At 33.9% G+C, this 16,813-nt stretch overlaps 1 protein-coding gene and 1 pseudogene across 16 annotated transcripts; both read left to right on the top strand.

The window, feature by feature from the left end:
- The first annotated feature begins 267 nt into the window (after positions 1-267).
- On the top strand, positions 268-12,133 carry LOC103485450 (uncharacterized). Of its 16 annotated transcripts, none has more exons than XR_007819412.1 (14): positions 6,028-6,361; positions 7,292-7,382; positions 7,529-7,674; positions 7,758-7,814; positions 8,001-8,093; positions 8,965-9,043; positions 9,144-9,268; positions 9,776-10,257; positions 10,728-10,766; positions 11,055-11,156; positions 11,278-11,331; positions 11,439-11,530; positions 11,642-11,734; positions 11,883-12,133. XR_007819412.1 is itself a non-coding variant. In XM_008443047.3 (8 exons), the coding sequence occupies exons 3-8, from the start codon at positions 7,549-7,551 to the stop codon at positions 10,154-10,156; spliced, it is 861 nt and encodes a 286-aa protein (XP_008441269.2). In that variant the 5' UTR covers positions 268-582; positions 7,292-7,382; positions 7,529-7,548; the 3' UTR covers positions 10,157-10,473. The 16 variants fall into 16 exon arrangements, 11 of the variants coding, with proteins under 11 accessions (XP_008441269.2, XP_050937956.1, XP_050937958.1 ...); XR_007819410.1 differs by having other exon boundaries at positions 10,946-11,156; XR_007819413.1 differs by lacking the exon at positions 10,728-10,766.
- On the top strand, positions 11,013-12,989 carry LOC103485451 (serine/threonine-protein kinase SAPK1-like; annotated as a pseudogene).
- The last annotated feature ends 3,824 nt before the right edge of the window (positions 12,990-16,813 follow it).

The following is a 16,813-nucleotide window of genomic DNA, read 5'->3' as shown; positions in this document are numbered from 1 at the left end:
AATTCTGTAAGCTCTTATTATTTTTTCCTTTTATTTACATAAATATTTTTAAGTTTGTGAAAAAAACAAATTTGGAATATATTTTATCCTTTAAAGACTGAATTATTTTGATAAAATAATTTAAAATCAATTTATAATAGTGGATGATTAAATATTTAATAAATGTTGAAAAGAATGATCCAAGGGGCAAAAATGGAAATTACGTATGAAGTGAGTGACATGATACTTTCTTCTTTTCTTTTAAGTAACATAAATAAAACAAAGAAGAATTCTAAATTTTTCTCCTTGTTGTTGAGCACGCCAACCTCTCCCTCACACCGTCGTCTCTCTATCTCTCCACCACTGGATTCGACTAGGCGCCGCTGCACAAACCAACATTGTCGTCCTCATCAGCTATTGGTCAAAATGTGGTCGATCTCGTCTTCACATTAGGTTTTGCCAACTCGCCATCTGAACTGTGTCGTCCACTGCTGCTTCAACCAATCACCACTTATCGATGATCAAACCCTAGCAACAGCCACCCTCTTCGACCATTACCTGACTGTTCACATCGTGGATCGAGCATTGGATCCCTGATTTGGGGTAAGATCTAATTTATTTAGTTGGATTTCTTGAAGTTTTCCAAATACCCATTAACCTCGGACTTAAATATAACAATAATCATGATGTTTAGGTGTTGGATTTGGATTCTTGGGATAATTTAGTTGCTGTCCAGTCGCGAGGAGACACGAAATTAAGTGTTGGGCACAAATTTGGATAAGATTCTAAGCTTTATGGAGTAGTCTTGAGTACCCATTTAATTTAAGTGCTCATGTTGAAGAATCGATGATTTTTGGAGGTTATTAGGATTTGAAAGTTGAAGGTCGTTAGAGGATTGTCTATTAGAGTTAAGGCTATGCTAAGTTCTTGGTAAGGTTTAGAGTAATTTTATTGCATTTTCTTAGAATATTGAATACCCGTTAAGTTTAAGCATTAAAATTAAATTACCCATGACACTCGAGTCTAAGACTCGAATGTTAGAGGTAAAAAATGGGCTTTCCATTAACTTTGGAGGTTATTCGGGTGTTATTTCTACAAAGTTTGAAAATGAAACAATTTAGGTGATCTTATGAAGTCTTGTTTTAGGTTGATTGACTCATGTGGATATAATGGATCTAAATCTCTAAAATTATCGATATTTCGTATAAGAGCGTATTGAATTAAAGGACCCACTAAGTTTTCATTAAGTTTGGGTGCTTAAAGTAGTGAAGGTTTAAAATATGAAGTTTAAGGGTTCATAGGCGGAAAGTTTAGTCTAATCTAAGGCGATTTGAGAATTTAAGGACTTTAGAAACATAAAATAGCACGAGTTGTCATAATGAAGTGTTTTAGAGATTGTTTTGTCGTCTTGCTATTTAAAAATAATTGAGAGACCTTAAACTTTGTTTTAGGCCAAATTGAAGTGGAGAAAGCATATAGCCTTAGGGGATCAAGTCATTGACAGTGAGTGGTATATTTTTAAGTTTTCCATATATATACATACTATTAAAAGTAGAGACAAAGAGCACACCGATTTACGTGGAAACCCGAGTACTGGGAGAAAAATCATGATATTTTGTTGTTATTATTTTCTAATGAATTACAAAGGCACAATGAGAGAGATTAAATAGAATACATAAGGGCAAAAGAAAAAAAGGAAAAAAAATATTTTTGGTTAACTTTCTATAATTAATTTTTTCCTAAACTAACACTCCCCTCAAGTTGGGACGTAAATATAAGTGAGGCCCAACTTGCTAATGGTAAGAACATCATCAACCTGTTGACTCGAAAGGATGTACGGAATGCATATGCTCCCATTGTCAAGTCTTTCCTTGATGAAATGCCTATCAATCTCAACATGTTTGGTTCCATCATGTTGAACTGGGTTGTTAGCAATACTAATAACCGCTTTATTATCACAAAAAAAACTTCAATGGAGTCTCACATTCCTGATGAAGATCAGACAGGACTTTCTGGAGCTAAATTTCCTCACATATTCCCAAACTCATGGCTCGGTATTTGGCCTCAGCGCTGCTTCTAGCCACAAGACTGAAACGCAATTCAATACAAAGATTGCAATCCTACAGAGTGATAATCACCGTGAGTTTCAAGAGTTTTTACCCTCTAATGCAATTGTTCACCAAAGTTCTTGTGCTTACACCCTTCAACAAAATGGGGTTGTCGAACGAAAAAATCGTCACCTTTTGGAAGTTTCTCATGCTCTTATCTTGTCCACTTCTCATGCCCTTATCGTGTCCTTATCCTCGACATATCTTCAAAGAAAGCAACCATATGGTTGAGGATGAGGAGGGACATCTCTTTTCCAAAATAAAATAACATTGTATCATCAGCAAATTGCAGGTGCTATAAGATAGCTTCATTTCTACCAATCTTAATAGGCTCAATGGTATTTCCTTCCACATCTTCGCATTTTGAGCTAAGACATCCATGCAGAAAAGGGGACATGGGATCCCCATGTCTTAAACCCTTGGAAGCTTGAATCTGACCCTTTTGGAGATCCATTGATAAGAATGGAGTACTTCACATTTCTAACGCACCCCCACATCCACATTCTCCATTTATAACTGAAACCTTTCTTCAACAACACTCTCTATTAAGAAAATCCCAATCTACATGGTCTTACACTTTCTCAAAGTCAAGTTCGAGCAAAACACCCTCCTTATTCTTCGACCTATACTCCTCAATGGCTTCATTAGCCATAAGAGCTTGACAGGTTGAAACTCCTTCACCCTATTTGCATTTTCCTTTTTATGAATCGAACAGACGAAGGTTTCCACCAACGAGCTGTTCAGAATCTCTCTTTGAAAGAATTCCTTAACCCCCCCCCCCCCCCCAACCCCTTTGATAAGATTCCAATTCTCTTAAAAGAAAACCATAGAGAACTCATCTACGTTAGGAGATTTGTTACCATCACAACTAAAAATAATTTTTTTAATCTCTTCTAAAGTAAACAAAACCACCAACTCCTCATCCTCTCTTGATGAGATGGAAATTGAACAAGGGGCCAATTTTATTCCTACTTTAATGACCACTCGCCACAAGGTGGAAAAACAAGGAATTGCGATCTCCATCTTTGACCTACACTGCCTTCACTTTTTCCTCCAACTGCACGTTTCCTTCCTAACCACCTTCGCAAAAAGAACCTTAAAGAAGTTCCTCCACCTTCACTAAATCATCCAAAGGCCCTCCAATTCCTGATCATCAAACCCCCTAATTTTAGCCAATACCTCTTGTTTCTGAATTGATGTCATAAACACCTCTTTGTTCCAGTTTCTTAATTTTCGTTACAACGTCCTCAACTTACCTATAAAATTTAAACCCTCCCAATTCCCCTCCACAAACTCCTATCACTAACTAGAAACCTAAGAATTAAACGAAGTGTGTTGCTACCACATATTCTTAAAATGAACGCGGACAAGGCCCCCAATTTTGAAACCCCGACGTCAAAATGATAGGCCAGTGACCCGAAGTGACTCTTGAACCTACCACTGACGAACAACTGAATCCAGCTCGAAGATAACAAAACTCTGTCTATCCTACTTCTTTCTCTCCTATTGGCCTAGGTGAACAAACCATTCAAAAGAGAAGGATTAATCCAATTCCCACCTTCAATAAACTCATTAAACATCTTCATCGAACAATTGCTTCTCCTTAGAGGAGCTCTCTTTGCTTGAGACCGAATCATATTAGAGTTCCCCACACCATGCACCATTTTGAACACAAAAATTAAAAAGATCCCCCAACTCGTTCAAGGGAAGTAGAAAGGTTAGTTGTTTTGGCAGCACGTTAAATAAGCCTCTACTTTTGATCCCAATCACACAACGACGATTAACTACCCGAAGATCAAGAGAAAGATTTTTAACATTAATCCATCCCCCATAAAAAGGATATCATTGAGGATCTTCCATATTGAGCATCGCTCTAAAGTCTAAACTTCAAATTTCGAGTTAATGAACCTAAAGTCACCGAACCTTTGATTTTAGCAAGAAGAGATGTCACTGAAGCATCTTGATAAGTAAGGCTTTGTTGGGATGAAAGTATTATTCTTTTCATTTTCAATTGTCCTTTAATGCTCCCAACGTTTTTTTTTCTTTTTCATTTTTTAAGAATGTTCTTAACGTTTATTAAATAGTTAACTTCAATGTTAAATGCTCTAAACTGCCCTTTAGTATAAACATCAAACTTTGATTTCCAATCTTGACATCCATGCTCTCAACCCTTTATCAAGGTTCGCACTAACCATCTGAGATCCATCCATAGTCCAATGAAGATCTAGAGTTACATTTTTATGCCCACTCAAAACCATAAAGTTCTTGGGGATTGAAAATATCGCGTTTCCTTCTAAATTAAACTTCGTTGTATATATGATAATCTGATGACCTGACAATAACTTGATGTTCGATGTTTGTATTTGGCCTAAACCCTTGAGGAGCATTATATGGAACAGTTGATTGTTCCATTGACCGAAAATCAATGATAGCCAAAGCATTTTCTCCTTTCGAAGGGACTTGATATTTAATTATGCTCAATATTTGACACTACCTCTAAAATGACAAGAAAATAAATTACAGTATACAAGTAAATAGAAAGATACAAACAGAGCAAATATGAAATGTCTCAAACTCTTGAATTACGTGAGTCTGCATGTGTCTTTTCTTTTTATGCATAATTTTAGATACACATATCTTCTGAAAAGATACGATAAGCAACACACTCTCTTCATTCAACCCAATCCAAATGGGAAGTTTAATAGACTTTTTAAGTTCAAATAAAACAGAAAATAAATTAGCTACAACCAAAATTAGCTAAATCCCTTGTTGAGTCCAACTTGATTTCCACATCCAAGGAAAAGCTGGGAGTGCGGCAACCTAACGCTAATTTCCCTGTTTCTTGTTTTCGGATTTAGAAAGGAAAGAATTTAACAAGTTTTTGTTTTTTATTTCTCATTTTCAATGAATCTTTTCGTTAAAATTTTTGAAATCAAGTTCTTGTTTTATTTTGATTTTAAAATTTACAGAACAAAATTACTGAAATTACTATCGAACAAATTACACGTTTTTATTTATTATTCAATAGAAAAAGAAAGACCAAAAGCACAAGAGAAATTTACCAATTAAGAAGCACAAATATACGAAGAAGATGATTCTAGTGAGGTGTTAGGCCTGAAGTCAAAGAAGTGAAAATCTGACACAACGAAGAGGGGTGTAAGAATAATCCAATCAACCCGAGAACTCGGTATGAAGGTTTGTGTTAGTTTAAAATGTAGGTTGAGTTGGGTTGAAAAATTTTAAAATTTTGGGATAATTACAAATATAGCAATTATATTCAAAATAATTAAGTACATAACAACATTTTTAAAAAATTGTAAATATAACAGAATTTGTCAAAATCTATCAATGATAGGAGTCTAGATAGATCATGTAATAAATGTTGGTCTATTACTGATAAACCTATCAACGATACAAGTCTATCAACGATAGATTTTGCTATATTTGCAATTTTTTTAAAATATTGCTACATACTTAATAATTATTCTAAAAATTGCTATCAATTATAATTAGGGATAGTTGCAAATGTAGCAATTATATTTAAAATAATTAAGTATATAGTAACATTTTAAAAAAATTGGAAATATAGCAAAATTTGTCAAAATCTATCAATGATAGGAGTCTATCACTCATAGATCATATAGCAAATGTTGGTCTATCATTGATAAAGCATAAGAGTCTATCAACGATAAAAGTTTATCACTGATAGATTTTTCTATATTTGTAATTTTTTTAAAATATTGCTATATACTTAATAATTATTCTAAAAATTGCTACCTATTATAATTATCCTAATAATTACCGTAAAATTTTCGGGTTGGGTTGAGGTTGAAAAATTCGGGTCAACCGAACCAAACCCAATCCGAATTAATATAATATATATATATATATATTTTATATTATATTATTTTTTTAATAAAAGATAAAAGATTTTTAAGTTTTCACTCTTCAAACTCAAATTGCGCCGTTCACAGTTCGCTAATCGCTACCCTCGTCTTCTCCTTCGTATCAGGCTTCAATCTTCATCTTTTCCTTCATCTTCTCCTTTTCTACCCTTCTCTTCCACTCTTCGTCTTCTCCTTCGTCACCCGTCTCATCTTCGTCTTCTCCTTCGTCACCCGTCTCATCTTCGTCTTCACCGTCGTCAGTTCGGCTACGACTCTACTCAGTTCGTCTTCTCGTTTTGGCTTTCGATCTCCTCGTCCGTCAGCGATACACTTCGTCCCTCTTCTCGTTTTGGCTTCCGATTTCGATTTCGACTGCCATTGTAACAGGTTTTTCGTATTTGAACTGATATAAATTCTTGGCTGTACTTTGAAACATATTTATATAAATTCTTGGCTGTACTTTGAAACATATTTATATAAATTCTTGTTGGTTGCCATGGAGTGCTTGCTGGAAATTACATATCTATATGAATTACCAATTTGATCTTTTGTTGGTCACTAGAAATAGTGACAATGTTGCTGAAAATAATTGCAATGGTGACTGAAAACAATTTTTTTTGATTGCGGTTGCCTTAACTGTTTATATTGTTGGTTGATTGTGTGGGTTAATCTGACTTTAGCTGTTATATTCTTTTAGAAAAATGGTTGATTGTGTGGGTTATCTGAATTTTAAAGGAATCAGTGTGATATGTCCCTGTGACTGCTAGTTGTACCTCATGAGCTGTAGTGAGTTATATATACCAATCTGCATGATATGTTTGGTGACCCGGTGTTATAAGTCATGGGTTGCTAAAGTTTTGAGTGTATTGGTGGTCTAAGTAGCTTGGGAAGTTGTATATTTTTATAATAACTATAAAAAATTGCAAAACCGTTTTTTTAAAAAGCCCCTTTTTCTTATTCCTTTATATCTGTCGTTAGATATTATATTAAATTTGCCTTTACTCGTTAGCTTAAGCTTTTGGGGTGAACTCTTGATTTAAGATTGTATAAGAGCAAGGGGTCCAGGACCTTCCTGTGTTTAAGCTCATACAATGTTATTTCCTCTCCATTTAATATCGAATTCCACTTGTTTGGGCATTTCTTCGTAATTCGAGCCCACAAATGGGAGTGTCTTTACCCCACTAGCTAAAACTTTTGGGTGAATTGGTGATTTAAGATCTGTATATATAGTAAAAAACTCCCATGTAGAGTTTTTGTCTTTCTCACGGCCCTCAAACATAGACTATCTCAAATTCACTTAAGTGATGATTGTTGCAGGCCTCCCTCCGGCAAAGCACACCCAAAGTTCATAGCAGACCAACTGCCATTTGTTGCTAACACCTGCATTCAAGTCGTCCACTAAGTAACAGTTACCTTCTCTTTCTCTTTCTTCTTAGTCTTTAATCTCTATTGATGCAAAAACCCCAATCCCATTTTTACCAACCCAAAATTGTGAAGACATTGTCAAAACCTCTTTTCGATTTAATTTCCAGCCAGTTTTGTGTGCTTCACCAGATTCTTCCTGAAAAGTAGGAATGGTGGGGCTTTCAACTGGAGAGAAGCTTTTCATACAAGCTGGTATTGCTCAAGATCTTCGCACTGATGGTCGAGGGAGGCTAACTTATCGACCCATCTCTATTGAAACTGATGTGATCTCTCAGGTATAATCTAAACATGATAGTAATTATGTTTTCTTTGGTTCTTTGACTTTTGTGGTTTAATTTCATAATGCTCTTATGTGTAGGCAAATGGTTCGGCAAGGGTCCGAATGGGTGGTACTGAAGTTATTGCTACAGTGAAAGTATGAAATGTTTGAGCTTCTTTCTTTTTGAATTATGCTATTCACTACATTTTAACAGAGTGTCATGCTCCTGATTCTCCTACAAAAGATTGTAACTCTTTTTTTTTTTGTTTCATTTTTTCCATTGGGAAACTTTAAAACGTTTATTTGGTATGATGATGGCTAATTAGATGTGTTGAAGTGCAGGCTGAACTTGGAAGACCTAATCCAATGCAATCTAACAAAGGGAAGGTCTCAATCTCTGTTGATTGTAGTCCGATTGCAGAGCCGGCATTTGAGGTGTGGTAATTTGAATTTTATTTAAATACATTTTGTTCATCCGTGTATTGTACAATTGCTCGTGAATGGTTTGGTTTAAAAAATTGTGTTTTCTTGGAAGCAATTGTAGTTTCATTTCATTTTAGTTGGGGAATAGGAGGTAATAATAAGTGAAAAATGGAAGGTTGGGCATCAACAACTTCTTTCTTTCAATGGAAAAAAAAAGAGATTAAATTGAGAACCAATTTCTTTCTTTCAAAGAACCATGTTGAATGTAATATCATTTAATCAAATTTGAATGAACAGATCGGATAATGGAAAAAAACTAGTGGCTACTACAAAAATTGAATCAATATTTAGGTACTAAAATGATATTCTAATAGAAATTGTTATAAATATGGCCTATTAAGAGCTTAGTTCAACTAACACTTGTATGTACCTGAGAATTAAGAGGTTTTGGGTTCAAATCCCCACTCTTGTTTGGACTTAGGAATAGTTATAAACATGGTGTAATTTACTAGATGAATTACTACCATGAGAATAGTGCATGGTGAAGGAGCTTCTTCACTCCTGCCCTTTTCCTGAAAGGATCGATTGTTGTGTTTGGCTTGTTTTTGTGTTATTTTATGGTTTCATTGAGGTGAAATAAACAATAGGCTTTTTAGGTGGACTGGGAATTCTTATGTCAGGTGTAATCCTTTTTTAGATTTAAATCATCTCTCTAGGTTTTCATACATAGAGCCTCTCTAGGATTCCATTTCTTTCATTTGTTCTCAATGAAAGGGGTAGCTCTCCATCAATCTGGTATCCATCGTTTCAAGTTGTTATCTTTTGTCTTTTTCATATGTACTTTTTGCTATGCTTGTAATATTTGGGTTTTCATTGAATATAGGGTAGGGGTGGTGAAGAGTTGTCAATGGAACTCTCTGTTGCTCTTGAGCGGTGTCTCTTAGGTGGAAAGAGTGGTTCAGGTTTGACTTTTAATTTGATAAATATATCAATCATATTTGCTTCCCTTGTTTGGATCAGTAACTTTTTCACGTGATGACATGTGTGCTGTTGTTGCCTTAGGGGCTGGGATTGACCTATCATCTTTGATAGTTGTGGAAGGGAAGCTTTGCTGGGATCTCTATATTGAGGGGTTGGTCTTAAGTTCAGAGGGCAATCTTTTAGATGCCCTTGGTGCTGCCATTAAGGTATATTTTCATTGTTGGTTTTTGTCTACACTTCTCTTCAGTATCATTTGTTAACTTTAATAAACAGATTTTGTACTTCATTATCCACTTTTGTCTACACTTCTCTTCTGCATCATTAACACTTTACAAGGCAGCATGACCATAAAACCTTCGCTTCTTTGACCATAATGTCCAATAAACACATTTTTGATCGAGGAAAGTCAAGCTTTAAGCCTATATTTGTCTCATTCAATTTTGAAATCTTTGTTTAGCATATATATTATACTAACAAGTGTCCATGTCTGTGTTATGACAAGGACATGCGAGTCAAACTAAAATCGTGCTTATTAGGGAGAGGTTACCATCCTGCTCATGGAAAAGGCTTGTAGTTTAGTGTTGATGTATCTGTTTTTTTTCTTTCTATTTTTCTTGAAGAAATATAGGGATTAATTTTAAACTGATTATGATACTTAAATCTTTTAATCCTTATGAAAGAAACTTATAAAATTTCAAATTGTTCTTCCCAAGGCTGCTTTGAGCAATACAGGCATCCCAAAAGTCCATATTGCTGCAGAAGCATCAGGCAACGAACAACCTGAAGTTGACGTGAGTGATGAAGAATTTATACAGTTTGAGACATCTGGGGTTCCAGCCATTGTTACGTTGACAAAAGTGGGTAAGCACTACATCATTGATGCTACTTTGGAAGAAGAATCTCAAATGAGTTCTGCAGTCTCCATATCCATCAACAGGCATGGTCACATTTGTGGGTTGACTAAACGTGGGGGCGTCGGGGTTGATCCAAGCATAATCCTCGATATGATATCCGTGGGCAAAAATGTCAGCGAGGAGTTGCTGAATAAGTTGGACTCGGAGATTGTGGCTGCTGAAGTTGATGAAGAGGAATGAAAAAGCTCTTAGATCTCTTACTATTGTTCATTTGCATGGTAGAATCTTAGATCGATAATCTGCAATGGAATTCTAGTCTAGATGATATAGATGATTGAAAGGTAGTGATCTTGTAAAATTACTAGTGTTTTAGACATTTTGATTTTGTCGTTATTTGGCTCTTCTCTTTCTTATTGTAGATCCTGATAATTTTAAAAGCTACACACTGAAGATTTCTGTCGTCACTTGTGTAAGAGAGAAAAGAAAGAAAAAAAAGAGAGTTAAATAACACTTTTTGTCCTTAAACCTTCAAGAAATAATAATTTAGTCTTTGCTTCTGCTCTCCTTTCTCTGCCAGTTTTTTACTTGTTGCACATGCCCCCGTTTTCAAATTATAACTGGCTGTTGGCTATTGGCTATGTGACATGCTACCCAGTTTTTAACTTAATAAGATTGGTTTTTTTTTTTTATGATTCTTTTGTGTTGCTTCTTTCTTTCTACTCTTGTTTGTGGTATTATTTCCTTATAATGCCTCCATAATCTCTTTTTCCCTTTTAAGGAACTTGTACTAAATGTTTGAGGTATCTTGTAGTGTGTTTTTTGAACCGGAGCCGTTGAATGCATTGGTAAGGTAATGAACTTGTATCATGTTATTGATCATAAGTTCATATTTCTTTTCTTGCTTTAGTCTAGTATGGGTTTGATTTCTTCTTGAAACTATTGATGCACTTAGATAGGAAGTGAATTTTTGTTTTTAGAGTCCTTGCACCATTGCATTATTCTATAGTATCCAGGTTTATGTTTGTGCAGGTCGACACATAATTCGTGGAAGTTTTAGCATTCAGGTGTAATGTTTTTATCTTTGACTTTGTAAAGATCCACATGGATGGAACACCCAATGGGTGATGTTTGTCTGCAGGTCTTCTTAACCCCAGCTCATTTAGACATTGTCATGGAATATGCAGCTGGTGGGGAATTTTTTGGAAGAATATGCAGTGCTGGTCGATTTAGCGAAGACGAGGTTGAAGTGTTATCCTTTCTTGCTTTTGTATATTTGTTCATCTTTTCTATTTCATTTTCCATCATAATCCATTTCTCAAGTCACCTTTTGGCCGGTTTCTTGGAACCTCTTTGCACATCAGGCAAGATTTTTCTTCCAACAGCTAATATCCGGTGTCAGCTACTGCCATTCCATGGTATAACACTCAATTTTCTTTTTCATTGTCTAAAGCATATGTTACTCTTTTGTTGTTTCTCTTCATTGCATGGTTGCCTCGGTCTAATCATTTTCTATCCATTGCAGCAAATTTGTTATAGGGATCTGAAATTGGAAAACACACTCTTGGCTGAAGTCCTACTCCACAACTTAAGATATGTGACTTCGGTTACTCAAAGGTTAATCTACTGTCCAATACAATCAGAATCTATTATCTGTTTACTCTGTCAACTATTATACTTTTTTGGATCATTATCTTCAGCTTTTTTTGCTTTTTTGATTCATTACAGTCTGCTTTATTACACTCGCAACCAAAATCGACCGTTGGGACACCAGCATATATTTCACTGGAGGTTCTATCGTGAAAGGAGTATGATGCCAAGGTATCTAAGTTCAAATTTTCTTTGTAAATATTCTTTTGGTGTAGAAAACATTCCATTGTATGTGGCATTGGTGTACTCTTCTGCAGGATGCAGCTGTTCTTTTGGTGTAGAAATCGTAAGAATGATGATTTGGTGTTACTGCTTGTAGATTGCAGATGCTTGGTCATGTGGAGTGACATTGTATGTGATGTTGGTTGAAGCATACCCATTTGAGGATCCCGAAGATCCGAGAAACTTTCAAAAGACAATAGCAGTATCTCTCAAAAAATACATTATAGTTTGTTTCGTCATAATAAACTTCAGGAATGTTCATTTGAGAAAGGGAAAACCCAATGTCTGTCTCCCTAATCTTGAATACAGAGAATATTAAGTGTTCAATACTCAATACCCGATTATGTACGTGTGTCCGTGGAATGTCGCAATCTTCTTTCTCGCATATTGGTCGCCAACCCTGCAAAGGTAACACAGTTCTTTCCAGATTTTTGTATTGCAATTTGTATCTCAAATCTCATTTATTCATCATTCTTTGAACTTGAGAGTTTTGTTGCAATCAATACATATTTTCAAGGCCCATGGAAGAGGATACCAATCATATTATAGACTAGTAGAGCGAAAAACTTGGGATACCATGTTGATTTAGGACTGGCTGAACTTGAAATGGGATCATATTAATCTAATTTATTGAACTTTGTTCGAATTCTGTTTAGTCTACTTATATATATGGTCGTCAATCTTGTTCATTTCTTTGCTTGAAGAGGATCACCATCCAAGAGATAAAACAGCTGCCATGGATTTTCAAGAACTTGCCAAAGGAGCTAATTGAGATTGAGAAAACCAACTTCAAACAACAAGAACACAACCAAGTGTCGCAGAGCGTCGAGGAAATCATGCAGATTGCTCAGGAAGCAATGATGCCAGGAGAAGCATCTAAAGTCGGGGACCAAGCATTGGCCGGAGGATTGGGACTCGACGATCTGGAAGCTGATATAGATACCGAAGTTGATGTTAGTGGTGACTATGTAACTGCTGTTTGAGAATGGGTTGGTTTTTGGTCTGATTACACAAAAGAGTTGTATGGAAATAAAGCACATATGATGTCAAAATCACATTGTACAGAGAAAATAGAAGCCATGGAACATTGTGGGGGATCATGCTTTGACTCCCCAAACATGTTCATTCTATCAACAATAAGATGGTCCATTTTTTGTTGATGAAAAGAAATACCATCTGATTTTAAAATGTATAAATTATTCAATCATTGGAAAATCAAAGTCTTTTTTGCTGAGTTGGATGGAGATGGTTGGCTGAATTGAACTCAATTATTTGAGTTGCAAAACTTGCCAACTTGAAGATTGGCAATGGATTTGATCCAACCCAACAAGAATTATGACGAGTTAATTTGAATAAGTAGGAGTTTTAATGTTTTAAGAAATAGAGGTTCACTTTCTAATTCCAACTTTATGAAGATTTCATATAATGATTGTTTAATGTCCATATAAATCCACCATTCTACATATATATGCATGTGTAGAGTATCTATGTATAATCTACTATTCTACTATATATATATATATATGTATGTATGTATATATTATATATATATATATATAGATATGTATATATATATATATATACATATCTATATACATACATATATATACATATATATATACATATATATATATATATACATATCTATATACATACATATATATACATATATATATACATACATATATATACATATATATATACATACATATATATACATATATATACACATACATATATATGTATGTATGTATGTATGTATGTATGTATATTAGTAAACAATGCGTGCGATGCACGTGAAAATCATACACGAAAAGATTATAATTTTAACATATCTTTATAAAATTAGAACAGTTTTTTTAATATTTTTATATTTACATCGTAATTAGTGAAAAATGAATAATAAGTTTAGAAATATCATAATATACCATCTAAACCCTAAACCCCGAAACCCAAAATTCGAACCCAAAAACTCGAAAATCGAAACCCTAAACCCTAAACCCATAGCCCCTAAAACCCAAACCCTAAGCCCTAAACCCCTAAGTTGTAAGCCGTAAGCCCTAAACCCTGAAAACCTGAAACCCTGAAAACCTGAAAGTCCTAAAAGCCTTAAAATCCTAAACCGTAAACCCTGAAAACACTAAAACTCGAAACCCAAACCCTAAATCATAAATTCTAACAAACTAAACAACTAAACTATTAGCAATTAACATTTAACAACTATCATAGTAACTAAGTTTTAACTACCAAACAATGTGTAACTAGAATAGCAAAGGTGAAATAAAGATAAAATGCAAATAATTCATTTTAGAATGGTGGAAATATAGATGAATAACGTTTAGGAAATAAATGAAGGACGGTGGAAATAAAAGAGGAAATAAAGATGAAGAATGGAGGAAATCTGCAATTGCAAAGGGAAAAGATTTTACCTCTTCCTTAGGAAATAAATCTCTATTCTAAATGGAGACGTCGCTGAATAACGTTCATTCATACCGACTACCAAAAAAGTTTGGGCCATTTTAGTAAGATTGGGCTCAATTATTTAAAAGCCCATTCGTGTGACGTAACAGGCCCTAAAGTTATATTAACAAGAAAAATATTAAAAAGAAGGGGCGACCGGGGATATAACATTTGAGTTTAAATTAATTAAGGATATAGCAAAAAATAAAAAAAATTGCAAATATGACAAATTTTAAATACAATCCCAAGTAAAAGACGAAAATGCCCCTGTAAGTAGATACATTTCACGCACAATTCGTATTTCGATTTCTTCGGTCTTCACGTTTTCCTTCCATCTTCCACTTTCTTCTCCTTTCTTCGTATTCCGATTTGGTTTTCTCTTGCCAGTGCCTTCGTTTTCCGCTTCGCTTCACGTTCTCGACTTCATCATCTACAGACTTCTCTGCTTTTCGTTATTCTCCACTTCAATTGTAAGTTATTTGTTTTTCTTTTGAAATAATAAGTTGTTTTCATAAGGTATCTTTGTTTTCCGTTTAGTCGTAACCTGTTTGAAATAGATTTCTTTTTCTTTTTCTATTTGTTTGAAATCGATTTCTTCATTTTATGTTTGGTTCTGCTTTGTTTTTTAGTTTATGTGTTGTTACTTGGGGTTTAGGGTCTATCAGTGATATATAATATCACTGGTAGACTTGAAGAATGTTTAGTTTGTTTGCATTGGAATGTTATTAGATAATTTAGTTTAATGTAAATTTTTATGTGTTGTCGTTTAGGTTCTATCAGTGATATGTTTCTATCAACTTAAAAAGGATGTTTAACTTGTTTGTGTTGGTTTGGTATTGGATGTTTTAGCTTAATCTGCATTTATTATCCGTTATTGCTTATGGTCTATCAGTAATATAGTCTATCGATGATATGTTCTATTAGTGATATGGTCTATCAATGATATGGTTTATCAATGATATGTTTCAATCCTTGATAGATTTAGAAGATGTTTAGCTTGTTTGACTTGGGAAGTTAGTAGAAGTCTAGTTTAATGTGTTTTTTTTTTTTGTGATGTTGCTTAAAGTCTATGAGTGATATGTTTCTATCACTAATTGATAGATTTGGAGGATGTTTAACTTGTTTGTGCTGGAATGTTTAACTTGTTTCTATCTTGATAGATTTTAAGGATGCTTAACTTGTTGATTTTGGATGTTAGTAGAGGCTTTAGTTTAATGTGCATTTTTTATGTGAGGTTACTTAGGTTCTATCGATCATATGTTTTCATATGTTTCTATCACCGATAGATTTGGAAGATGTTTAACATGTTTAAATTAGGATGTTAGTAGATGCTTTAGTTCAATGTGCATTTTTCTATATGTTATTACTTAGAATCTATCAGTGATAGACTTCTGATAGATTTTGAGGATGTTTAGTTTGTTTGCGCTAAGGTGTGTTAGTAAATGTTTTATAGTTTATGTGCATTTATTTCTGCGATGTTTCTTAAAAACTATCAATGATATGTTCTATCATTGATAGATTTGGAATATGTTTAGGGATGTTTAGTAGATACTTTTGTTTAATGTGCATTTTTTATGTGATGTTGCTTAAAGGTCTTTCGGAGATTGATTTCTATCACTTAGACTTACAGGATGTTTAGCTTGCTTGCAATGGGATGCTAGTAGATACTTTAGTTTAATATGTATTTTTTATGTGTTGTTGCTTAGGGTCTATTGGTGATAGGTTTCTATCACTAGTAGACTTGGAAGATATTTAGATTGCTTGCATTATGATATATATATTTATAAACTTTCATTCAATATTATCATTTCAGGTTGTTCAAGAAAAGAAAAAAAGATGAAAACTATGGAAATAGCGAAGAATGTTAAAAATGTTAGGCCGAAGATACAACTTAACCGATCAAAGAGAATGTTGGTGATTGCAGAAGACTAGAAAATTGCAAGAGACCTATTGATTTGTCCCTAGTTTGATTGCAACTCTCTCATCGAGTAAATGGATATTGTTGTATATTAGTTTTGTGAATATTTCATGATAGAAAAGATCAACGATAGACTTCACATTTTATTTGATTTTGTTATATTGATATAGAAAAGGTTGGACCACAAGTTGAACATTGCAAGTTATGCCTTTTATATTCTTAAATAGTTGTGACTTTTTAATTGATGTTAAAATCTATTAATAATAGACAGATAGACCATAACGGTGAAAGAATTGATTTTACATATTAATATAGAAAAATGTTGGATCACAGGTGGAATAACCATTGTAAGTTATGTGCCTTTGTGTTCCCATTGAGAAATTAGAATTATACATGTTGAATAATTGCAAATTATTATTAATGAGTGCATTTTATTAAGGAAAAGTTTTGTTAATATACATGTTGAAGTCTATCATTGATAGAAACTATCAACGATAAACTTCATAGTAAAGTCTATAAGCAATAGAACTATCAACTAAATTAAACTCCATTATGACATTACTACTTTATAATAAAGTAACATGTATAGACTTGAAATGTATTGATAAAAAAAGTGGCTTATTATTGAAAGGTTTGAGTCAAACAAATAG

Source organism: Cucumis melo, chromosome 3, assembly GCF_025177605.1.
Source record: "Cucumis melo cultivar AY chromosome 3, USDA_Cmelo_AY_1.0, whole genome shotgun sequence".
Classification (NCBI taxonomy): domain Eukaryota; kingdom Viridiplantae; phylum Streptophyta; class Magnoliopsida; order Cucurbitales; family Cucurbitaceae; genus Cucumis; species Cucumis melo.
This window is presented reverse-complemented; position numbering and strand designations above follow the sequence as displayed.

Coding starts and splice junctions, on each gene's coding strand:
- LOC103485450 (XM_008443047.3), top strand. CDS start 7,549: ATGGTGGGGCTTTCAACTGGAGAGAAGCTTTTCATACAAGCTGGTATT. Junction 8,094..8,964: donor TTGCAGAGCCGGCATTTGAG/GTGTGGTAATTT, acceptor CATTGAATATAG/GGTAGGGGTGGTGAAGAGTT. Junction 9,044..9,143: donor AGGTGGAAAGAGTGGTTCAG/GTTTGACTTTTA, acceptor TTGTTGCCTTAG/GGGCTGGGATTGACCTATCA.